The following is a 26,718-nucleotide window of genomic DNA, read 5'->3' as shown; positions in this document are numbered from 1 at the left end:
ATGAAGACTGAAATGCAATATTGCAGATCTTTTGAGATGCAAAATTCTATGGAATGTTGATTTCTGTATTTCTTCCACCTTCTATTGCTGAGATTACCTAGATAGGAGAAGGATTTTTGTCTGGGGTCATCTTTCACTGAAGTTGCCATGAATCTTATTTTTAATACAATAGAGACTAAGTTCCATGGAGCTGGCTATGAAACTTAGTCCTCAGAGATCACATCTGTAATATAAATTTAATTTTCTCTCTGTGTCGATTGAGAATTTCTGAAGATGAGAAGCTTAGGGCTAGGGGGAAAAATGAATCAGGTTCTAAGATGGCACCGGAGGAGGTGCCTAAGTAAAATGTTGCCACCCCATAAATTTCTAATCTGCTGCTGCCTGATATTGGGAATACTTAAACATCACATGGACTGAAGGTTTTCTTTCACCTGAATGTTGTGGGGCTGTCTGAAAATTCTGCTCCTGAAATTAAATCTGTTGAACTATCTATCAGGGTTTTCAGAGGGTGAGGCGTAACCATAGTATTTTAAGTCAATGAAAAACATTACGTTGAAATGTTTTGTCAACTCATGAAAGAAGCAGAGCAGACAATGTTGTCCAAAGCGATAAGGTACTGTTCTTGGTAGGAATTATATAGCTATTAATATTGGATTAAAAAAAAAAATTATTGCAAGACTTCATTAGCAAGTACTGTTACTTTTCCTTCATTTAATTGGGATAATATTACAAGTGGTCTTGTGTAGCCCAGACTCCCTACAGAACAAAGAAAACCATCATGCAGAAGGGGATAGAGAACAAGAAATGTGGAGAACAGTTGAAGATGATGAAGAAGACAGAAGATTTTGGGAGGAGCCTACACCGTATACTCCAGAGTCTAGATTAGAAACTCATAGATATATTGAAGGAAAACGGAGAGCTAAAGACAATATAAGGTATGTTTTTGTTTGAATATATTCTATGGCTTGAGGAAGGGACAATTTTCAAAGGTACAGTGTAGAGGGAGGCAACTGCCTCACATTTTTAGTGTTGAGAACTGGCAGATTAAATCCCTGTTGCCTGTGCAAATATGCTTATAAAATCTAAATAAAATGTTCAGATTGTTCATTTTGTTTTGTTTCATTTTCTAAAACATATTTATGATACCTTTTATTTTATTTTTCTCAAATAGCGTTTTTAAATATAATTTCTCTTTTCAACTCCATTTTATGGACTTTAGAAGCTTCATTTTTCTGTCAGCTAACTAATATGTTTTGTGTAGTTCAATGTTTAATATTATTGCTAAAAACATTTATCTGGAGTGCAGGTTGCATTACATAAATTGCTTATAAGCCACACTACAAAATTTTTTCACAAAGGCATTTCAGACACCTTTTCTATGTGGCTTAGAAATTTTTTCACGCACTTTATCAAATATATTCGTCCAGAGTAATAAGATTCTTTACGTTATCTTTGCTATTTGGCATGGTGAATCTGAATATGTCTGGCCCTTGAAAAGCCTTGAAAACTTTCTAAAGTTGCCACTGGTTTTGCTGACCATGGAAAATTAATGCAGTTGCTAACAATAAAGTAATTTTATTGCTGCTGACTTATCAGTTCCACAAACATCATAAGCAATGTCTTTTTTTTTTTTTCCTTTTTTTTTTCTTTTGCTTATATAACAGCATTTGTGCCAGTGATTTTTCTAGCTTTTCTTTTTAAGGACATGCTTTATAAAGGATTTTTCAAGCCTAAGTATTGAAAAAGTCAGTTCTAGGGAACTCTTCAAAAAATCTGGAAATCTGCATAAATTATTGCCATTATTAATTCAAGGTCTAGCACTTTCTCAGAAGAACTACTGTGAAACTCAGATTCTAGCTAGTTAGAGTTCTGCTATGTTTGGGGATGCCTTGCTCTAGTAAAAAGAAAATGTGTTCCAAATGCTTCCTTCTAAACATCCAAGGAGAGTCCAAATAGCATTATAATAAAGATAGAATAATTCCTTTCTGGATTTTTCTAAATTTAGAAAGCATTTAAAGGAATTAAAAAACCTTCCACAGTTCATTTTGGTTTGGTTGTGGGATTTTTGTAAGGTAGCATGAGAAAGGTGAGAACAGAAAAAGCAAGGTATTGCTGTTGTCTTTTTGACAAATGGGGGGGGGGGGAGGGTATATACAGGAAAATACCAGTACTGCAAGTCTTAATGTTCTTTCAGTGATATGCTTTGTTTTGGCAAATAAATTTAAGGTAGCTTGTTTATTGCACTAAATGAAAGTCAGATATAGTTTAATTGCTGATAGCTGGACATAGATAGTGAAGATTACAGTCTCCATCAGTAATAGGTATTGCATTTTTTGAAGGAAGAACACATGTAATAGATGCATCAACAAATAATCTACATGTATGCACTTTGGTCATACTGTATCCTATTTGGTGCTGCTTGTAATCTTTTGACCATTATAATTCTATTTACTAGTGCAGAATAATGACTGATATACATGCTATTTAGAGATATGTCAAGCAGTTGTTCGGTAAAAGTGTTAGCATGAATAAAAATGTTTTTCAGAATTGCTTGTGAATCAGTTAACAGCAATGATACTTCATGATTAGTATGACCATTCATAACTAGAAAAACGTTTCACATGTTTAAGCAAGCCACTGATTTCTTAAGACGTACCAGATAAATTTGATATATTACTGTTTGGTAATGGACATTATGACATGCAGAAGAAGTTATTATCAATGTAAGATGTGATATTAAAAAGCATTTGCTCATCTTTAGATGATACTTTTAATGTGCAATTGGACATTTAATATAACCTGTTTTGTTCCTGAAATAAGTTGTATCCTTAACATCAAATACCAGATAATTCTTACTTCTTGCCATTCTTTTCTTTCTTTTTTGTTATGATGCATAAAATATCAGAATGTGAAATTACAGGCCATTTTTCTTTCTGTTTTGTTAAGGGAATCAAAAAAGAAAGAGAAGCCTCTTCAGACATTGGTCACTGCAGAAGGAAAAGTTCTGAATGTGAATGTACCTAAGTATGTAAAGTTAAGCGGTTAAACAGGCTAACCTCTTCATAGCTGATTTGGGCAACTATTTCAAGATACGTGACAATAAAAAAATAAGAGGGCTAATAAATTCTTGTTGCAGTATTATATTCCCGGTGGGGAAACTGACATCTAAAATTATGTTCTGATGCTGGAAAAAGAATTATTTTTCAGTGAGTAAAGTGTTAAAGGTTGTTTACTTTAACATCTTGGTCTTTGATGATAGAAGAACTTGTTTGTCTGTAAAAGATATAAGACATTTTACTCTTTTCCCTTCTATGGTAAGGCTCTTACTTGGAGCATCTTGCTAACAGCAGAAAAAGTTTAACTGATTTGACTATTGAAGAGAAATGTGTATGACTAGCTACTTTAAATGTGGAAAAATACGTCCAAGTAATATTTTTGGATAAGATCATTTTGTCCTCTGATGACAGTTTGATGAGTTTCCAGGGGTATCAGCCATGTGTTGCCATTGGTTCCGCTTGAACCAAGCCTTCTTTTCTAAGGGAAAACAGGAGACAGAGACTGCAAACATTGTTTCCTTATAAACATCTCCCCAAAGAGCCTCCTACAGGAGCCATGTGATCAAAAAGTGACCTACTAAGGGCTGCTTACCTGTCTGCTGTCCTCTGAACAAGTTTTTCCATCTTAAGACTGATTTAGGTGGAAAATCAAAGCTAAGAACATTCTTATCGTTAGCATGAAGAATGCTTTCTAAATCTTGGAAATTGATAAATCCATGCAAATTCAAAGAGTTTGAAAACCTACATTACAGCATCAGTGTATAATTTTCAGTGGTATAGGGAAAATTAAAGGTAGTGGCAGAAAAGCTCATGGTTTTTTTTGCCTGTATCAGAAGATACTTACTGCGGTACCGATGTTTGGGTTTTTTTTTTGTAAAAATGTGTTGACTTAAAAAAATATAATAATTTTCTAGTTCAAAGAAGACAAGTCTAAAATATTTTAAATCTTGTGTTAATAGAACTTGATTATGCCTCTAAGAAGCAGAGAGATTTGGAATAAAGCTCTAGCTATCTTTTTAGAAGAAATACAGTTGCCTGAAGTTCACTGTTAGCAGCAGTCCTGCTTGTGTCACCCAAGTTTTCTGGATTAGAATTTAGTCTGTGGATGTGCCCACGTAAAGCCAGATCAATGAGCAGTTTTTGTCATGGCTTCAACAAGAATATCACAGCTCTTCAGTGCAATCTGGCAGTGTATTGGAGAGACATAAATAAAGAGACACAAATTGACAGATGGTGTTCTCCAAAGTTTTTGCTTCAATGCAAAAGTCTAACATCCATAGCGATGTCCAAGCTTCTCTGATGCTCTTTTGGAAGGTTAGCAAGAGGAATGGCTGCATGCTGCTGACAACAACTCTGATTAAGCGTCCCCCTAGAAAATTTTACAATTCTTTTCTTTCTTTCACCCTTCACATTTTAGTGAATTCTCAAAATCTGAGATGCAATAAGAGAAAAAACATAAAGGGGAAACAAAGCTGTTTTGTACCCTTTGCAGTTTTCCATTAAAAAATACCCATAAACTAAAAGCTCCATAAGCTTTCTTGCAAATTGACTGTGTCAGAATACAGGAGGACAAAAAGTTAAAATTTATATCTGGCAAATATTTTTATTGCTGAAAATATGTGTCTTCTAAAATGTTAACATTTGAGCTTCTTTTTGGTACCTGAATCAAAAATATCTAAGTATTGTAATGTCACTGAAATATTCTAGAGAAATTACAATAAGCAAAACCCTCTAATTTTATACTAATAACTAATCTATAAGAACCTTCTCATTTATTGGGGGGTTTTATTTTTTTTTTTGTTTTTTTGTTTTTTTTTGTTTAAACATAGGAAATATTTGAGTATATGAGCAGAACTTGTAAATCTAGACTAAATCTCCTTACAATTGCAGTTGTTTTCAATTTATAACTGGTAAGATTCTTTGACAATTTTAAGAACTCAGCCAGAAGATCACAAACACACAGCTAGTACAGTCTACAGTCTCATTTTCAACAAATATTATAAAGCTTGTAGAATCAATGATATTGTGCAAATCATGTTTTCTTTGGAAATTCACATGCAGATATTTATACTTTAGGCAAACTAATTGCTATGAAAAAAGATGTAATTTTTTTTTTTTAACATATGGTAAGGTTAGAATTACCAAGTTCCAGGCTTTTCATTAACTATTTTTTTCTATGTAGACGTTAATAAAGCAGACAGATTTCACCAGCAGATGTCTCTCTTTCTGCATCGACAGGCTGATCTTAATTTTAACTGACCTTCAGTAGTACTTTTGTTAGTTTCTTGTGGGTTGGGTGCGGAGAACAGAAAATAAGTGTTAGAATTATTTTGGTTCAAATGTCAGGGTTTTTTTTGTTCATGAAGAAAATTGCAACTGTTTGTAAAATGATCGTGTGACGTATTGTCTACATTGTATTTGAATTCATCTAAAATTGCTAGCACTTGAATTTGAATTGTGCTGTAATTCACTCCAATTGTAATTATCCTGAAGGTTTTTCCTGTCATTATTATTAGGCTTCATTTCTCTTTGAAAGATGATGAAGAAAACAACCAGATCATCTTGGATCTTGCTGTTTACAGGTCAGTATCTTTTTTCCTCTTAATTTTTGCTGTACTTAAGTTCTAATAAACAGTGTTTCAAATATACCTCTCTCTGTAATGGGGACTTTTCAAGAGGAAAACAAATAACATAGGGGGTAATTGAATCAATCTTGAAGTATGTGACAAAGAAATGAGGCCGAATAGCCAAGGACTTTTCAGACTGTTCTGTTACTCCTGTATGAGGACTGTGTCTAATAGTCCTTTTTGGAATTGATGTTTTCTGCAGTCCACAGGCAGGTTTCCTCCACACCTGTGCTTTTATACACATGTAAAACCTTTTCCGTTCTTTCTTTGCATATTAGGGTCTTAGGGAATGGGATTTTTGCCCATTCTCTGGCCCTACAAGTGCTCCAGTACAGTTCATGTCCTAGTTAAATTATTCTCCTACTCTAAACAGAGTGGGTTAGCCTTGTCCTGCTTTCCTTGCTTACCGGAAAGAGTACACGGCCCACGCTATTTACTGAACTGTGCCAGGGCATTGCCTGGAAGAACTTAGGTTGAACCAGCTCAAAATATGACAAGGAAACCTGGTAACTATTTGATAGTATATACTACTAAGTGGTACAGTGGCCTTGCCCACACTTCAGGAAAGGGCTGGAAACCCAGAAGCTTATTTACCTATAATAGGAACTTATTAGAGTAAAGCCTGAACTACTTTTATAGCACAAAAACACTATTCATGCCAGGTGTTCTTCCCTTAAAGCTCATTAATTTCCTTCAAAAGAGGCCTGCTCCATGTTTCGGAATTATAAGAATTAGGGTTTTTTGGAGCCTCAAAAAATCTGTTCAGGTGCAATAAAATGTTGTATATATTGTAATATTCTGTGCTCACATGTAAGAAATGCCAACTAAAAAGTTTGAAAAATTCACCTGAGAAGCAACTTTATAAAAGAAGGGAAATAGGGAATACATACTTGTGTATTCAATAGTAGGTCACAGGAACGTGAGTGTGTGTGACAGGATGAAGAGTAGATGTTAAAGTGGAGCTTTTACAGGTCATAAATTTTGTTTGACAGCACTGAAATTTGAAAGTACTGTGTTTTCTGGGAATGTAAAGTATTTCTGTTCATTGTTTTCCAGCAAATTCTGTCCAAAAAAAAAAAAAAGGAACTCATTATAAATTTACTAGTTAAGCTTTCAGAATGAAAAGTAGTAAAATACTTTTACAATTTTAAATACCAACTTAATTTTCATATTAATGTAAAGCACTGAACTAATAGAAGAAAGACCTTTTCACTTTCCACAAAGATTTTGAATTCTTGCAGTTATACAGTAGCTGATGAGGTGGACTTGACAGAATTTAGACATGATTTTAATTGACATTCTGTGAACTCAAAGGAAGATCATGGTTTTCTTCCAAAGACATTAAATCCTAATAATATTTCGCAGAACTTAATAACTGAAATTAAAGTTTGTAGTATATAAGCTGTGAAATCAGCATTTAAGAAATTAATTTATTTATATCTCATTCTGAAGACATTTGGACACTTCTCTGCTTGATGTTGATGTCCAGCCAACTTACATACGAGTACTGGTGAAGGGAAAGGTTAGTGTTTTCTTACTACATTCATTTCAAATCAAGAGTTAATGCTTACCATAGTTATTCAGTGGACTCTGGATCTGACTTTTATGAGTTACCAACCATGTCCACCTACGCAGAAAAAATGTTCGTTCATAATTGCATTATTTTGGACCACACATAAACTGTGGAAGTCCTAACCAGAAGATGGGCAAAGCCTGAAATGAAATTTCACTCTCTTTCTCTCCTTCTCTCTTATTCCCCTCACACAGTGTACCATAATTCACTTAAGAAGAGAGCTTGCTAGTTGCCCTAGGCTAGAATTTAGCAATTTCACAATCTGGAATTTATAGCTGACAGAAACAAATGGATGTATATTCTTTTGAAAGGGCATTTAAAATGTCATTCCAGTTTTCTCTCTTCTCAGTGGGTTTAATTTTATCATCATTTTAAAAAAAATTCCAAGTACTTAAACAGTAAACCAAAATCCCTACTTTTGGCTGTACCAACTGCAGAAACAAAACTTCAGAATTACTTTATGTCTGAAATAGGCTGGATAATCTTTCTCATTTAATTGTTAATATAAGTCAGGCATCATTTTATAACCTTCTTTAGAAACGTCACTTCAGGAATGACAGCAATTCAGGAATATACATACAATTTCACTTGTAAGTAAAAGCTGTTTAGCATGCTAATCATTTATTAGGATTAGTAATAGTACATAAAAACTGAGAGGATTTAGATCTGTACTGTCCTTAAGATTAAGGGATGTGACAGTGATATTTCTGCATATGTTCCATCCAGGTAAAAATAAAATTTTAAAAATATATATTTTAGCATTATATACTTCAATTCCTTATTTTCTCATAGCCATTTCAGCTTGTGCTCCCTGAGGAAGTAAAGCCAGACAGCAGCTCTGCTAAAAGATCCCAAACAACTGGTCATTTAGTTGTCAGCATGCCAAAGGTATGTAAAATAATCTGAGGAGGCCTCATACAAAGATACTTAAAATGTTGTGAGTACCTTGGGAATGTTTCTGAGTTACAGGTAGCATCTGGCTAGCTAAAGCTATTCAATCTAGCCTTTTCCATCAGGACATACTTTCCAAAGAAGGAACATTCGAGAAAGACAATTTAATCATAGAGGTAAACCTTAGGATTTAAGATCCCTTTAAAGGAACATTATGAAAATCAGTATTAATAGAAGTATTTGTATTTCTTTTATTTTCAAAAAAATCAGCTGTTTATATATGAGAACAAACTCTGCAAAACATGCAGTATTGTGCACATGTGTAAGAAGATAGACTTTTTAAATATCTGAAAATAAACAACTTTCTTTTTCCACCTGTGAAATAATAAAAAGAAATCAATTTTTCAATATTGGTGTGGCACACACGTCTATGAAGATTACATTTTCGTTCAAGGACAGGAATGATACAGCACTCTCATGTCTCAGGTGATCAGAACAAGAGTTGCTGAATTCATTTTCCCTTCATGCTTTCCCTGTCTGGAAAGGATCCACTGACCGCTGTATCAAGTATATGTAATCACAGGGCAAGAAGGTTGTGGCAACATGGTGTTTCAACTGAAAAAAGCAGTAACTGCACAGCAGTCCCTAGTACTTAAAGAAGCCATATTACCCTAATATTCCTGACTCTCTGCTCTCCTATCTCACCTGTGCTCTGATGTTTGCCTGTATGGTGTCAGGCTAATCAGGATTCAAGTCAATTGAGAATTCTGCTGGCAAGCAAAAAGCAGATTGGCTTAAAGTGTGTTTTGTATTCTCTCTCTTCCCTGCCCAGCCCAGTTCTTGCAGTGTAAATGGGAGCAAATTGGTAGGTATGTCCACTTTATTTCCTCTCCACTGTGTGTCTTACTATGGGTTCAGTAAACGTAGCTTGCATTCTGGGTACTTAAGTGGTATTTTAATTTGTGGGATGACATAATGAGTAGATGAGGTAGAATCAAAGGTGGGATCAGGACATCTCCTACCCATTCCCACACATCTGCCGAAATATTAGAGAATAGAGAAGGAATGACCAGTAATGAGGAACAGTTGAAGACATGGAAGTCAACCTGCCTTACTGAAGTAGGCAGTGAGAGAGGTAACAGGTGGCCAGCCAGCAGCCACTGGAAGTTTAAGGGGCAATAGAGCTTAAATAAGATGCAGCAGTGTCAACCAGAATAGAAGACAAGGGGCAGAGGGAATCTGAGTGGCAGAAGTACCTTGAGGTTTGGGACTTAGCAGGTGGGATGCTGGCAGAAACAGGAAGACAGGTGGGACAATGTCATCTGGTGCAAGACTGGGTTCTTGGACCTGCAGGAAGAGCAGAGGTAGACTGAAGGGCTTGGAGCAGACAGGGAGCTGGAAATTTTAGGAATTCTGGAGATGAGAATGGTGGAGTTCTGGGAACTGTGGGAAAGGTTAATCAACTTCAGCATCATGCTGTTATACCATTATGCCTTTGGAGGGTTGGGCTGTTTTTAAGGCCTCTAGGACTACATCATATATTTTTGGCTTTCAGAAATAGGGTAACCCTGCCCAAAGACATAGGAATCAGCCAGGATATATCAATTACAGCATTTTCTTCTGAAGGAGGAACCTTCAGCTGCTATTTCATGTCATTTCTTTGTGCTTTATTTCTAAGACTATGCAACTAATAGCTGTAACTAAAAAGTTATTTCTCAGCTTTTGGCTTTTTCCACTTGTGGTTCTATACATTCTATGCTTTCTTCTATGCTCCAGTCCCATACCATCTGTCTTTCCCTACATGGACAGCCTCTCGTTAAATCACAAACTGTCACTCTAGCATCAAGCATGCAGTTTCACCAAGAGCTTGAACAATGCTGAAAATTGTACTCGTTTGGTTAATTTCAAAATTCGCTCATATAAGAATTTATGCTTTCCTAAATTTATTCCTTTGAAATTGAGGCCTTGACATTTGACATTTTGGATAATGTCATTTTCAAATGTTTCTGAACAGTTTTGTTTACTATTTACTTGTCTTTTGGATATTTTAAGTACTATCAGTTTTCTACCCTGTAACATGCTTTTATTATTCACACATCTTGCTAGTCTCTTCGTGGATGATCAGTGCCTTAGAAAACATAAATACTTCAAAGAGTCTCTGGACATATTAAAATCTGCTGCCTGCCTAGAAAGTCATACCTAAATCAGCAAAGTGGATATTATCTCTTCATATTGTGATTGACAGCTGCCGTTATTCCAGTATTAATTTTATATTTCACCTATGTTTCCCCTACCTTGATATTTTACCCACATCTACATATTTTACCTAGCCTGAGGGTCTGGAGACTGTTTTGTGTCAGAATGTCACAATTCACAGATACTTGTGAGACCTGAGGAGAGAGAAGCTCAATAGAATAACTGAGTTGATGCTCTGAGCTTTGCCTTGGTTTGGTTAAAAACTACTTGTGCAGCTGGGACACAGAGAGATATGCATGAATGGAATGTTGCATGGTCTAATATCTTCGATGTCACTGGATACAAAAACTTGCAGCTTTGCAGGAAAGGATGAGGGAGGACACCAAGCTGAACGTGAGCTGGCAATGTTCTCTTCTGCCAAAGAAGACTAATTGTATCCTAGGCTGCATTAGATGTTGCCAGCAGGTTGAGGGAGGCAATCTTTTCCCTCTTTTCAGCATTGGAGAGACACACTTGAAGTACTGTGTCCAGTGCTGGGCTCTTCAGTACAAGAGACATGTGGACATACTGGAGAGAGTCTATCGAAAGGTCACAAAGATGATTAAGGGACTGGAGTATCTCTCCTATGAGGAAACACTGAGAGACCTGGAACTGTTCAGCCTAGAGAAGAGGAGGCTTGACGGGATCTTATCAATACATAAAAATACCTAAAAGAAGGATGCAGAGAGGACAGAGACAGGTTCTTTTCAGTGGTGCCCAGTGACAGGACCAGAGGCAATGGGCACAGACTGAAACACAGGATGTTCCCTCTGAACATCAGGAAACATTTTTTAACTGTGAGGGTGGCTGAGCACTGGCACAGGTTGCCCGGGAGATATTCAAAAGCCGTCTGGACTTGATCCTGGGCAACCAGCTCTAGGTGGCCCTGCTTGAGTGGGGCGTTAGACTGGATAACCTCCAGAGGTCCCTTCCAACCTCAACTATTCTGTGAGTCTGTCATCCTGTGAACTCCGTGGATTTACTGACCAAAGATGTATTTGTGCTGCTTCACATCAATAACATGTAGCAGGACAAACCTGTTGTTCTTTGTTCTATATTACAGTCCCAGAATCTGTTCCCTTCCCTCAGGACTGAATTAGAGTGCACAAACTATATTTTTGGCATACATATCCTTTTCAGATGTTCTCTATCCATACACATTTTATGGGTACTAATGGGTTGTAATCTAGGAAGCAAAATATAATGAATAGAGTTTAGCAACAGCTGGAAAGCAAATAGATATTTTTCTTCAAGAACATTATGGCTGAGTTTATCAACACTGTTTGAGAACACTAATTTGAAATCATCAACTTAATATGAATTCCTTTTAGTGAGATAATAGGAAAAGCAGGGTTCATGCACCTTCTTTCAGGCTGTATCAGTGATAAGACAAGCCTAATGACTATATTAGACTATATTTAACTCTTTGTTTCCTCATAAACAGTTATTATAAAAATAAAATTATTTGCAACTAGATAAATGGCCTAGCACATTCCTTAGGTAACAGAAATGTTTAAAATGCTATTAACCTAAAAATAGTCTCCTATAATATGCTTTTTGCAATACTAACCTGAAATGATCTCTCTCTTCTTGGTAACAGAACAGAAAGCTAAGTGAATTCAGTAAGTGTTTTTCACTTGCTTTAGTGAGTTTCTGATCAGATTACTAAACCTTTCACCATTTATCTTCCAGCCCGTTCATAGTTCCCTAGCCTCTAAAATGAAAAACAAAACCTCTTTCCTTGCCTTTCTGACGACCTTGCCATACTACAGATGTTGGAGATAGTAAATTCCACATGAAGTAAAAGAAAGCAAATAATTTTCACCTTCTTTTCTAGAAACATTTTTCTTAAATGTACCGTTTACTGCACAGCAAATCACTGCAGACTGGGTGCCCTTCTAAGGCAGTGTCTACCAATGTTTTTTGGAAGGTGATCAAAACAAACTGAAGGACACAACACTCAGTGCAATGATATAGTGACACTTAAAGTTCAGTGTTATACTGTAATAATCACACGTACATAGATTTTGCATGAGTAAGGAGTTGATAGTGACTGCATTGTACATGCTTCATTTTCTGAGAAAAATATTTGTGATATGAAGCTTTTTAAACTTTGAACCTCTATACTCTGGCAGTGTCATCTTTGCAGATGATGCAGGAAAGTTAAAAACTGAGAGTTTCTTTAATAGGCTTGGACCAAAATTGGCATATTAAATCAATGATTTTGTCGTCAGTAGATTACACCAGTAGCATTTTAATTAATGTCTGAGAAACAGTATTAAAACCCAGTGTTATTAGCAAGCAGTTTTTATTTAGGGTTCTGAGACATCCTGTGTCATGTTTTAAGACTTCACTTTCCTTATTTTAGTGAATCAGAGAAAAAAATGTGGACTTTTTGATTAGTTCTTTATTATATAAGCAGTCATTAATGAATTCCGACAGCTTTTTATTGCCTAGGCCCTCAAAAGAATCTAGAAACTTAATGATGAATGAGAGTTAGATTCCTTAATTAATTTAAAAATAGGAGTGGTATATATTACGCATGTCAATGTAAAGGTTAGTTGATAGAATTTCATTATGTAGTTCTCACTTATCCAGGTATGGTAAATGCGGTAATATTTCATTACCATCAAAGGCATGTGGAGACATAGCTGTGGAACTCTAGAAATCTATTCATCCTTCAGAATGAATGTGTTTCAGGGAAACTCTGTTACTCAGTGGGATTCCTGTTGTAGAAGAAAGCCAGTATAGGAAAGATGTGGACTGAAAAGATGACTCAGCTTAAAAATATTGTTTTCACATATTCATTCTGTTTTCTCAAATATATTCCAGATTCTATGTAGCACATGCATTTCTAGAATTCTCTGATAATGATCATAAAAGAGCTGTCCTTTCTGTTTTCTGATGAATGCAAATATTAGCAATAGTTTCATAGAATCACTTTCAGAAATCTTCGTTATATTCATTTAGTCCATCTTCCTCTGTATCACAGGCTTTAAATTTCATAGTGTTATCTTCCTATTGAGCCAAAAGTTTTATATTTGGCTACAGTTGAAGCTATGGTAGTTCTGGTTTTCAGAACACTTATCCTCAATTGATCAATGTCACTAAGAAATGGACAGTCGATGAAGCTCACATACCGTTGTTGCATATGGAGTTGTGTTTCAAAAACAAGAAAAATTAGAGTATCACTTAATTTTTTTCTTCACCAGAGGTAGGGGCGTATCTTTTGAGAAAAAGAGCTGCTAGGTCAAACAATATTTGATAATTGATAATGAATGTACTAGAAGGCAAATCCTACCCCTTCCCTAAGTTCCAGGATCGTTTCTTGTCAAGGAAGGCTTTACCGTTGATTGCAGAATCAGCAAATTTCCTCCCCATCCTTGACGATGTGCTCTGAGGGCAAAATAAGGAACATTAGTTTCAAGATCAGCAGAATGAATTATTGTTATAAAAACACTAGAGGGCCCCCTGAGAAGCGAGGGAAACCCAAAGAAACAAATTTTCCCTCACCAGACTATATGCAGAATCAGAGGGGATCAGCCTCTTAACAATGAATTTCAGAAATTATGTGATAGAAGCTACAGGATCTGTTTTATTTCTTTCAGATTTTATAAAGGACACTTTAAGTTTACTGGTGTCTGGAACAGACTATTTACAAATAAAATGTACTAGGAAATAGTCAATAGAATTAACCATTTTGTAGAGTTCCTGTTCTTCTCCTTCCTTTCAAATGCTTAAGGGGTCCCTCTGCCATGATGATCTTAAGAAGGGAAAGAGAGATCCTTTTACCATGAGATACCCATTTGCCAACAACACATATCTGCCAAAAAATAGCGATGGACATGCTTTCTTTGAGAACAGGAATTCACTTGGATGTTGAACTTAAGATTCTGTTTTAACAAAGGAGTCAAGGGAGTTTGTGGTCACTCACCCCTTTTACAAAGAGTGAGAAGTCCAGGCTGCAGCAGATTATTTAATAAAAATGTCTGAACTTGCACATGGACATCAGACTGAAACGCAAGTGGGAGGCACATCATAAACCGGTTATTTAGTTATGGAGAAAATCAGTAATGTGAGTTATTAACACAGTACTAAACTAGACAGCATATATTTAAATACAATATATGTATATATACATATACTCGTTTATATTTTAATATAATTCCATTCAGATCATTTGGTTAACTTTGCCTTATGCCTGTGTTTCATGCTGAGTGACAAGTGTTAATATCTAACAGAAAGAGTAAATGTCACAAAAGAAAATTTATTCAGACCCTTTTAATTTCTCTGGTTTTGAAAGATTATTTAAATGCTTGTGAGCATAAATATCAACTATTATGAGACATTTTTCTGTCTATTTTTATTTTAGGCTAAAGAAATAATCCTGGCTAAGCAAAACGTGTCAACTTCAAATAAACATTCTGACTGCAACACACTGAAAAAAAATGCAAGAAGGTAATTCCTTTGTTTCTTTTGCATTAGTTTTATTTTTTCCATGTTATTCACATACCAGAATATATTGTTTCTTATTATGCTGTTGTTGAAAGTATGAAAATATTGATTTGTATAGAGTAAAACTATGTCTAAAAGCATTAGACTAATGGTCTGTCTGGTGCTGTTTATAAAGTGATCGGCTGCAATAGCAGAGCCAAAAAAGCACTTATTTCTGCTGATCAGTTTTTTTCCATCAGCTCTTTCAGATTATTTAACTGGTATATACTAATACTAAATCACCTACTGAGAATTGCCTCTGCAGAACTCCTTGATATGTAACTCAAGTCTGAAAACTCTTTGGAAAGCAATGATTTTAAATCTCTCTCATTAATGTATTTGCTCGCTGGTATACAGGTTGAGCTACTGCACTAATAAATAGGTTCAAAAAGCAATTTTGCAACGTTTTATAACATAAATCTATCCTATTAAATGTCATGTAAACTCCAGCTCTTGAAATCTTGCAGGTAGTGACTGCCAGAAGCAGGCGAATATCAGTGATGCACTATTTTTTGTTTTTACTCTTAGCAAGTGTTAATAGCCATTGCTGTAGATAGACAGTAGGGTTGATGGACACTTGACCTAGGTACAAACACTATGGTATAACTTTTAATCTTTCCTTTTGCTCTTGCTATAGGCAATGATATTCATACCAGAATAATAAGATACAGTAACAACAAAGTTTAAGCTATTTATCTGTTTATATTTGAAGCGTTACATTTGTTTCCTGGTTTGATTTCATCGTGGTGCATGTTGATAGAAAAGCTAAGTATTTAGTGAAAAATAGCATTATGGATCATGGGTATTCCACTTGGTCTCAATATTTAAGACACTGGTGTCCTGGTTTGAGGTAAAACAGAACTGATTTTCTGTTCAGTAATTTTACGTTGCAGCTAAGTCTCTTCTGAACTCTCTGAAATTAATGGCATATTTTTCCAACAATATCCACTTCCAGAGTGATAAGACCTGATTGTTTATGATTTATGCCAAGGAATGGTATGCTGAGAGGCTCTTGCTTATACTAATTGAGGGCAGCTCACTTTGTTATTTGCCCCATTAGAGGGTCGGCAGCGGTAAAGCGTAGAAAGGTCGTACCTGCGGGGAGGAGTGGACAGGACAGGTGATCCAAAACTGACCAACAGGGTATTCCATCCCATCTGCCTCATGCTCAGTATAAAAGCTGAAGGATCAAAGGGTCAGCCCTCTTTCTTCAATGGACGGCATTCGAGGAGGACTCCATGTGTTTGTCTGCCTTTGGTCCTGATCCGTGTTTTCCAGAATCCAGTTCCCATCTGTCCCTGAGTCCAACCTGGGACTTTCCCAGTGCCTGCTGGTGATGTGATCGTCACCATGGGAGCTCAATTCCGGTTTTGTATATATTGTATATATTTCATTATTTTCTTTTTTATTATTTTACTAATATTTTCTTTAAAGTAGTCTAATTTCTTTTAAAACTCATAAGCGTCTTTTCTCTCTCATCCTTCTCTCCCTGAATGGAGATGGTCTTCCTTATCTGAAGGGGAGAGAAGTAAAAGAGAGCATCTGTTGTTCGTTTTAGTGGCCAGCCCAAATCACAACACACTGGCAAAATGGCTTTGCAAGAGTCTGTTGTCATGAATTTTGGCTTTTATTTCTTATTTTTAATAAAGATCAGTCATGAATTCTTTTCTTGAATGACCTGCATGATGAGAAGGTGATAGGGGGACTGCAAATATTTGTTGGGATTCCTAATGAGCCACAAGCGCTGCACCCTTTCCTTAGGCAGCAGTGATTACAACAGTGCACCATCTTGATTACTGCATATTTCAAATATTTTTAAAAGCTCCAAGCCAAATGGTGGATACTTACTCTCCAGGATATTTGAACAGTCATGACAGTCAGGTAAAGTCCTCAGTGACTGGAAAAAGGGAAACATTGCACCGATTATTTAAATGGGTAGGAAGAAGGACCCTGGGAATTACTGACTTGTCAGCCTCACATCTGTGCCTGGGAAGATCATGGAACAGATCCTCACAGAAGTTTTGCTAAGGCACACAGAGGACAGGGAGGTGATTCGATTCAGCCAGCATGGCTTCACCAAAGGCAAATATTGCATGATCAACCTAATGGCATTCTATGATGGAGTGACTACATCAGTGGACAAGGGAAGAGCTATGGATGTCATCTCTCTGGACTTATGCAAGGCCTTTGACACAGTCCCCACAATGGCCTTTCTCTCCAAATTGGACACATATGGATTTGATGGGTGGGCTGTTCGGTGGAGGAGAAAGCGGTTGGATGGTTTCATCCAGAGAGTAGTGGTCAACAGCTCAATGTCCAGATGGTACTGTTTAATATCTTTGTCAATGACCAAGTGCACCCTCAGCATGTTTGCAGATGACACCAAGCTGAGTGGTGTGGTTGACACACCTGAGGGATGGGGTGCCATCCAGAGGGACCTGGACAGGCTTGAGGAGTGGGCCCATGTGAACGTCATGAGGTTCAACAAGGCCAAGTGCAAGGTCCTGCACCTGGGTCAGGGCAACCCCCAGTATCAATACAGGCTGGGGGATGAAGGGATTGAGAGCAGCCCTGCTAAGAAGGATTTGGGGATACTGGAGGATGAAAAGCTGGACATGACCCAGCAGTGTGCACTCGCAGCCCAGAAGGCAAACCGTATCCTAGGCTGCATCAAAAGAACCGTGGCCAGCAGGTTGAGGGAGGTGATTCTGACTCTTCTACTCTTCTCTGGTGAGACCCCATCTGGAGTATTGCATCCAGCTCTGGAGCCCTCAGTTCAGGAAAGACATGAACTTGTTGGAGCGGGTCCAGAAGAGGGCCACAAAAAAGATCAGAGGGCTGGAGCACCTCTCCTATGACAACAGACTGAGATGGTTGGGGTTATTCAGCCTGGAGAAGAGAAGGCTCTGGGGAGACTTTATTGCTGCCTTTCAGTACTTAAATGAACCTTATAAGTGAGGCACTGGAACAGGTTCCTCAGAGAAGTTGCGGAGGCCCCATCCTTGGAAGTCTTCAGGCCAGGTTGGATGGGGCTTTGAGCAACCTGGTCTAGTGGGAGCTCTCCCTGCCTATGGCAGGGTGGTTGTAACTAGATGATCTTCAAGGTCCCTTCCAACCTAAACCATTCTATGATTCTAAGATGGGGAAAGAATTTTTGGTAGGTGTCTGTTGCAATAGGACAAGCGATAATAGCTTTAAACTAAAAGAGGGTGGATTTAGATTAGATATAAGAAAGAAATTTTTTATGATGAGGGCAGTGAAACACTGGCCCCAGGTGGCAGATGCCCCATCCCTGGAAACATTCAAGGTCAGGTTGGATGGTGCTCTGAGCAACCTGATCTAGTTGAAGATGTCCCTGCTCATTGCAGGGGGGTTGGACCTTTAAAGTTCCTTTCCAACCCAAACTGTTCTATGATTCTATTCTGTAATTCTACTTTGTAAAAGGAATGGTTCTTTCCCACAGAAGTACAGCTAAAGCTTTAGACACATTAAAAGAAATGCCTTAGCTTTTTTCCCAGGAGAAAAATAGATCTTCCTTCACTACGTAACTGACATCTCTCTTCCAAATGGATTCTGCCAAAAAGCAAAAGGCAACTTGTGGATTAGGAATATAAATTTCATTAGAACTCTCCGTGTGCCTTTAGTCTTGGCTACACAACAAATGTTTAAATAGAAATAACAATGGAAACATGGAAGTAACGGAAATAATAATGGTCCCCTTTTCTGCTAGCTGGTGAACTAAAGGTACTCCATGGCATAGCGAAACTCCAAGAATTTGTGATTGATTTCAATGCAGTTTTAAGTAATTATGAATATGCTTACTGCACATTTTAAGGAAAAATACAAATTTTATTGTTAAAATATTACAGGGATATGTATCACAAAATTAGAAGTAGGGAAAAAATCTTTTGAATTACAGTTCTTACTAAAAATAGTAATTTTTGACCTCTTTAGTTGAAAAGTCACTGACTAGCCAGATGTTAAAAATTTGCTGAATAGTTGTCTCTTAGATTACAGAAGAACATTCATTACAGTGATTACATTTGACAGCTACAGATGTCTTAGCTAAATGCTGTCAGACATATAATCTGCTAAGATATAATGTAGTGCTTTAAATTTCTTTAACTCTTGTTAGCTAGACTACACAATGATACTATCATTACTTCTACCACGTAGGAGAGATTTCTTCTGTGACTGCATACAAAACTGTATGTCAAGCCTTCAAAGAGACAAGTGTCTATGGGAGGAGTTTGACTGATTTATTATACTTATAAAGCCTCTATTAATATAGCTGCTGAGTATGCCAGTCTTCACTGTAACTGGCCTAGCAACTAATCTGTGAGGTACAGAAGTTGAGTTTGCCACAATTGCATAGGTGAAATTCAGATGTAGGTAGGAACGTAATTTTCTGAAGTCATACAGGAAATTTTAGGAGTAACAGTCACATGAAATCTGTAAACCTTGTCTCATACTCTCAGCTTCAGACTGTTCTTCCTTTAACATGTTGGAAAAGAAAAAGAAAACAAAATGAAATAAAACTCAAAGTGTCTCTAAATGTAAATATGCACACAGATGAATTCCTCCAGTAAAGAAAGATACATAGGAATACACAAGAGATATCTTTTTTTTTTTTTTTTTTTTTTTTTTTACTGGGGATCTTTGTATAGAGAGGTTTAGAAGTGCATCCAGAGAATGGATGAATTTAAAAAGGCATTCATTTATTTTCCTTGGAGAACTTTTTATTTTAGTTGATCTTTTTTCCATTTATTAACAAGCAGGAAAAAAAAGACTGTTTATTTAAAAAACTCCACAGTAGTTTCACTTGAGATGTAACAGTGTTGCTGAAGATGAGATGTACTGCAAAGCTCTGATTCACTGGATGACCCTGATTTAGCTTAGTTCATTTTGGTGGAGAAGGTGCAATGAACAAATTTGTGGGAGAAATTTGTGGCTCTATGGGTAAGAATCTTTCTTTGGGAGTGAGAGATCCTAATTTGGATCCTTGAAAGAATCCTTGTGAAGTGTGGGAATACTCCCTTCCTTTCCAGAGACTTAGTGGCCGAGGATCTCTCCCAGTCTTATATTTATACAGTTTACAGAGAGGGATAGAGGTGTGACAAGTTGGAAAGAAATACAGTAGAACAAAATGAATAATTTCCTCAAGACTAGGAATGTGAGGTAGGATGAGGTCAGAAATTGAATGGAGCTGTGGACAACCAAACCTGAAAGAACTTCAGAAGCACACCAGAAGGCTGTGCCACCATACAGAGAGACCTGGACAGGCTGGAGAGTTGGGCGGAGAGGAATCTTATAAAATTCAATAAGGGCAAGTGTAGGGTGCTGCACCTGGGGAGGAATAACCCCATGCAGCAGTACAGATTGGGGGCTGACCTGCCGGAGAGCAGCTCTGTAGAAAGAGACCTGGGAGTCCTGGTGGGCAACAGGATGACCATGAGCCAGCAATGTGCCCTTGTGGCCAAGAAGGCCAATGGCATCCTGGGGTGCATCAAGAAGAGTGTGGCCAGCAGGCTGAGGGAGGTCATCCTCCCCCTCTCTCTGCCTTGGTGAGGCCGCACCTGGAGTACTGTGTCCAGTTCTGGGCTCCCCAGCTCAAGAACTGCTAGAGAGGGTGCAGCATAGGGCTACCGAGGTGGTTAGGGGACTGGAACACCTCTCTTATGAAGAAAGACTGAGGGAAATTGGGTCTCTTTAGTCTGGAAAAAAGACGGTTGAGGGGGGACCTGATCAATGCTTATAAATAAAGGGTGGGTGCCAGGAGGATGGGGCCAGGCTCTTTTCGGTGGTGCCCAGTGACAGGACAAGAGGTAACAGGCACAAACCTGAGTATAGGAAGTTCCACCTAAACATGAGGAGGAACTTCTTTACCTTGAGGGTGGCAGAGCTCTGGAACAGGCTGCCCAGGGAGGTGGTGGAGTCTCCATCTCTGGAGACATTCAAAACCCGCCTGGACGCGTTCCTGTGCAACCTGCTCTAAGGTGGCCCTGCTCTGGCAAGGGGGTTGGACTAGATGATCTCCAGAGGTCCCTTCCAACCCTATGATTCTATGATTCTATGATTTTATGATTCTAACTTCAAGAGGATTTATGTGACCTTTCAAAACCTGAATTCACCTTCACTTCTGTGCCTAAGCCAAGCACAAATATTTTAACTTGAAGTAAGCTAAGTGCATCTGAAGTCTCACCTGAATGAAAGATGAATAAATGTGTGGAAAGATCATAAACGGCAAATTAATTTTCAATTCTATTAAGATGTCATGTTTGCCTTCTATATATACCTGGGAGTAGACCGTAAATCTTGAGAGTTGAACAGATCTGCGGAAATAATATTTTCAGGCTATGTAGTTTGTTAGCTGTCATGAAGACACTGAGAATTTTTACAATGCAAGTTACATTGCGTCTTGGAAAGGAAGAACCAGAGGAGTTGTAATTCAATTGACTTCTTAAGCAGAAAGTGGCATCAGGTATGACTAAGCAACATAACGAAAAGGCTTTTTATTCAAGTTGGTTTTAAAGTATAGATTCATTTGCACTCTCATAGAGGCCTGGAGCTAATCAAAGTAGAGGGTATGCATCTTTATCATTTGACTAATGAGGCCAACTAAAGGTGGGGGGCCTAAGAAGTGATTTGAAAATTAATTTGCACACACAGGTGTCTGGTAACCATAACTGTAATAAGGGTGAGGAGACTTCAGAAAAGTGCCCTTCTGGAGAACAGCATTCTCAAGAGTAGTGTTCAGTTAAGTCTTGATGGTTACAATCTAAAGTCGTCTCCAGCTGTCCATATGTCACAAGGACAAGAGGCTGAGGGCAGAGACGTACTTTAAAGTGTCTTTAACTTTCCTTAACTTTGTAAACAAAGCCTTAACACCTTGTTAGAATAAAGTATGTTTTCAGTGTAAGCTTCCATAAGGTTTAAACATTGGGGACTCAACATTGACTGACAAATTTAACCATACTGTTTGTTTTTCTGGGTTAATCAAGGTGTGAAAATGAGATGGTATTATATCCAGACCTAGAAATTCAGGATTAATTTGCATATTGCAGGTGTTGGAGCATATTTCTTGCTAACAGACAAGGTCAGTTTGAAATTCGGTATCTTGATGTGATTGTGGAAAAGAAGGTAAAGGATGGAACAGTGAAGTTGAAAATGTCACAGTGACTATGATTTTCTGTCTGATTTCTAGAAACTTGGATGCTAGTATTATATGTGTACTTAATATGATGAATCGTATTTGTGAGATTTAGAACAGAATGACCTAGATATCATCAGCCTTTTATTTATCAGAACGTTTTACTGGTGTTTTATTAGTTCTTCTCAATTGTAGTTTAATCCTTGAAAAATGAATTTTATCCTGCCAGCCATTGTTTGTTCATATCTTCCCAGTGATCCACTGATTCTGAAGACTTCAGTTATAGTGTCATTTCAGATTACACCTGTATAGAGAGATTTGAAAGGCCTCTTATGCAATAAAAGAAGTATTAATATTCCAAGTATTTATAAAAGTGTGATTATTTGCTTAGATTACCTAGTAGATTTTCCTAAGCCTGTATTTCCAAAAGTTGAGACCAGAGTATGGCAAGTATCAGACATTCACCATCAGTTTTTAACACACATAAATAAAGATTTGTCTTTCTCAAAACTCTCAAATAAGATATAATTCAGTATACTGAAATTACTTTATTTTTTTGTTCAAGAAAAGGATTTATTAGTAATTTTTCTGAGACACTTGTGCTGTTTCATTCACAATGTTAAAAGACTGGAAAAAGTGCCTCTCCAAAGCTGTCGGTTGTGATTTGTAAGTATCTTTGGAAATCCTGGTGCCAGAAAGGAAACTTTCAATCAAATGTCAAAACCCGTATATTCTGGATCAAACATGTGAGAAATCTTTAGCAATCTAAAATTTATTGAAATTCAGAAGTTGAAACAGGGGAATGTAACTGTCAAATCATTAAAATATCAAATATGGGAATTAAGAACTGTGTGAACAAAAGTGTAAATTATCAAAAAATATCAAATTATCAGATATGTAGTCTGTCACACACCAGATTGTTCAGCAGGCTGCTATAGTTATGCAAAATGGAAGGACTTTGTGAAGTCTTTTCATTTTCTTTTTTGAAAGCATTGTTGAGCTATGTGCATATAGAAATAACCTTTCTAAGGAAAAAAAAATGCCAGGAAAAAAGAAAGGATTATTTCAATATTATTTACTTTGTATGGTGCTCTAGCCTTTTTCCCTTTTGAGTAGAGAACACTCAGCAGCAGGTAACAGCACCAAAACCTGTGAACTTCAATTTTTTAAAAAAATTGAAATTGAAATAATTTGCAAACATTGAGATTTCCAGACATGTGCTGTAGCTGGTCCTGCAGGAAGTATTGATGTTTTCATTGCTCTTGTCTTGCTATTGCTCATGGAAGAGCTTCAGCAACAAGATTATTTTTATTCTGCTAGGTAGAATTACATGGAAAAAATGTTTAGATGACCTAAAACTCATTCTTTCTTCCAAAAAAATTTCAGGTGGTTAGTTTTGACATCATCAATACCCAGCCTCTTTTTGCACAGATTACATGATGAAAGGAGCAGATTCTCAGCAGATATGTGTGTTGTAGCTGCATTAACTTCAGCATACCTGGGTTTTGTTGTCAACCAAATACTTGTGTCATGGTAGCTGAGATAGCACTACGAAGCTTTACTAAACAAGTATAGAACATTTGATCATGTGCATATAAGTACATAAAAATCCACTTCCTTTCTGGAAAAAAAATCACCTGTGCTTGATTCTGTCTTTCCTATTCTCTGTTGCTAATAGATACTTCTAGATAATATGTACCAGTTAAATTTTGAGAATGACTGTTGCATATAATCCTTTCACAGCTTGTTAATGTGCACTGTTACTTATGATGCTCACTGTTAATTAATTTCTGGTGCATTGAAGTTTATTCTGCTACTAAGCAATAAGCTTTTCAAACTCCATAGAGTTTATTGTATTTTCATGACTAGCAATTTGTACAATTTTAGAGCTGTTGAACAAATGTAAAATACCACTACTAACTAAAACACTTCAAATCAAGGAAAATCTTTTCTACCATGTGAGGGAAGCACAAGCTGAGGCTAATTAATTTTCAGATTTACGCTTTTTTAGCTTTTTTCTGAAGTGCTTCAGATTAGAGATTAGATTGAGATTCTGGACATGGTGTGCTCTCTTTGGGATCTCCCCAACAACTACTGATAAAGTGATTCCAGGTCACAGCACATTTCATAAATTACACAGGAAAAAAAAAAGTCTTTTACCTCAAGGATGAGTATTTTCTAGACTGTTGCCACAAAGTGAATCCACTTTTACTTTAATTAACTGTGTAGTATAAGAAAAAAATCTAGCCTTATAAAGTGAAGAACATTTAGTATAAAGAAATAAGAGTTTTCTTGTATCTGTCGTCATTACCCATAAAATTCTCCTCTAAGTAGTTTTTGTTTGTTTGTGTCACTTTTTGGTAAAGGTTATGCAAATTATTAAAGCAGGGTGTTTCACTGGTCATTTTCTGCTCAGCAAAATGAGCAAAGAATTCCCGTAGCCCAAGAAAAGTCTAGTGACATAAGGCTGAAAGTGGTGGCTAGGCTCATTACTACCTTCTTTGTTGGCGATGTTTTCAGTGGCATAGCATAGGAGGAGAGGAGAAAAACTCCCACGAATCCCTCTGCATCTCTCCTCCACTGGGACAGATCCTGCACACAGATGTGGGCTGGGATGTCTGTTCAGATCTCATGGAACCTTGATGGGGAATTTGGAAGCTTGTTGGCAAAGCTCCCTCTTTGTTTTAACAAGTAAAGGTGGTGTATTTTCAGTTAAAGATCTTTTAATATGATTTATTTACATATTTTCATTACCCATATTGTCATCAAAGCAACGTGTTCTTTCATCCAGTGACTTTGCGACTTTTTTTTGGTTCTAGTTCTAATGAGCCTTTCTGATCTCCTGGGTAAACATGTAGTCTTCTCGCATCTTTGAAGAGTGGTGCACTGTCTTTTGTAATGCTGAGCTTGGAACTTTGACCCAAAGTAGCACTCAGTATAAAATGAAAATTAGTATGAAGATGTACAAATTGTGTTGGATTTTGCAGAAATTAGAACATGGTTGTACAATTAAATTTCCATTTTACTATTTTCCCTGTAAACAGTTAGAAATTACTCGAAAACAGGCTAGATTTTTCCATTTGAACTCCTCTATTAGAAAAGAACAGTGGTGTTAAAGCTGCAAGACAGAACGTATGAGAATATGGCAAATCTTTGATCATTATGTGATGTGGATAGGTTGCCTTAATGAGTGGACTGTACACATTTCTAAGTGTGATCTAAAATAATATCCTTAATAGCAATAGCCTTTGGAAACTCAGTTATAACTCTGACCTTTCTTATACTTTCATTTGAAATTTTTTTCATAATACAAACATGGTGAAGATCCATAATGCCAAAACATAAGAATTGGCTGATAAAAGCAAATAAATTAGTACAATTACATTTTCTCTCTCAATAAAAGTATTTCTGCTTTCCAAAGATGAGTCTGTCACATAGAAATTAATAGACAGCTACTGTGAAGGAACTGCGCCAAAAATGAACAGAAAGAAAAAGGAATGAAAACACAATTATACTAAAAAAAAAGTCTTACATCAAAAGCCAAGTATTTGTAATGTGATACCAGCAATCACCATGCTCTGATATAAAACAAATTATAGATGTCAAAAAATTAACTTCTGATGTTTTTAGGTTAAGGATTTTTTTGTACAGAATCGTAGAGATTTTGTAGTATTTTGTGTTTACAATGTCTTTTTATAACAATCAAATTTCAAGTAGTTAGAACTCTCAATCTTGGTTTAATTGGACTCAATAACAACTCTCACATTTAAGTAAACAGGTTTATAAACAGGCACCCAAAATAATTCTCTGGTATTTGACACTGAAATGAAGGGTTTTTTTTCCATTTGTTTTCCTCTTGTTTCAGGAACGTACAAGTTGAGAAATTAGAAGTGGATCCCACTAAATATTCATTCCCTGATGTGACAAAGATAATCCAAGAAAAGGATCGAATTGGTCAGGGACCTATTAGACTGAAACAAGAGAAGACTACAGAGACTAAGAAGAGTTATGTTGATTTTGAAAATAATGAAGATGTTCCTCCCTTAATTTGAAACATTCTTAAATATTCCCTCTGCATGTGTTGTTTATGCTTGAGTTGTTTTCATGATGCTATGTGTAAAAGTAAGAATAATGTAGCTGAAGTGGGAAATATTACAGTTCTTATCATAAACTTTGTTATGCTGGTGTTTTCTGCTGTGTTTTCTGTTAGTGTATTGCTATATACATTCTTTTCTTGTAGGTTTTTTACTTAGTAAATCTCAAATCAGAATAGCAGTCATATAAGTCAGACGTTTTTTCTTCAAAGAATTTACTGTCTAGCTTAAAAGATAGCACATTATTGCAGAAAAAGAGAAAAGGAAGGAAGAAAGAATTTGTAACAAGATTTACTATTATTCTGACTAAACTGAAGACAACAGAAATCTCTGTGTATTCCTTCAGTGTTTTCTTTTTCATGAAGGACAACAGTAAAAGAAAATATATTCTGGGAGTGAGAGACATTGCTGTAACCTCCATACATCAGTAAATTTTCCAGCGTAATGCAGAGCTCCCAGATTCTGGAGCTGGCGTAACAATACCATTCCTTAAAGATTCTGGGAGAGAATAATGCTGAACACAGTATCTCAGATGTGGAACCATGGGGAAGCTGGGAGAAATCAGCCAGCCCGCTCTTGTTCCTCTACCTGCAGCTAC

The 26,718-nt window shown here is 36.7% G+C and overlaps 1 protein-coding gene across 1 annotated transcript in view; it reads left to right on the top strand.

Moving 5' to 3' along the window:
- DNAAF11 (dynein axonemal assembly factor 11) overlaps positions 1-26,116 on the top strand; it is a gene marked incomplete at its 5' end in the record, with an annotated part of 35,409 nt that extends 9,293 nt beyond the window's left edge. The window contains 7 exons of the mRNA XM_082499256.1: positions 747-935; positions 2,947-3,024; positions 5,573-5,638; positions 7,136-7,205; positions 8,049-8,144; positions 14,755-14,840; positions 25,892-26,116. Coding sequence (XP_082355382.1) covers positions 747-935; positions 2,947-3,024; positions 5,573-5,638; positions 7,136-7,205; positions 8,049-8,144; positions 14,755-14,840; positions 25,892-26,078 — 772 coding nt within the window. The 3' untranslated portion in view covers positions 26,079-26,116. The remainder of the gene's footprint in view (positions 1-746; positions 936-2,946; positions 3,025-5,572; positions 5,639-7,135; positions 7,206-8,048; positions 8,145-14,754; positions 14,841-25,891) is intronic.
- Positions 26,117-26,718: the final 602 nt, after the last annotated feature.

The sequence above is a fragment of the Vanellus vanellus genome (genome assembly GCF_965231255.1).
Source record: "Vanellus vanellus genome assembly, chromosome: 2".
NCBI lineage: Eukaryota > Metazoa > Chordata > Aves > Charadriiformes > Charadriidae > Vanellus > Vanellus vanellus.
The sequence above is the reverse complement of the archived record's forward strand: the minus strand, read 5'-3'. Positions and strand labels throughout refer to the sequence as shown.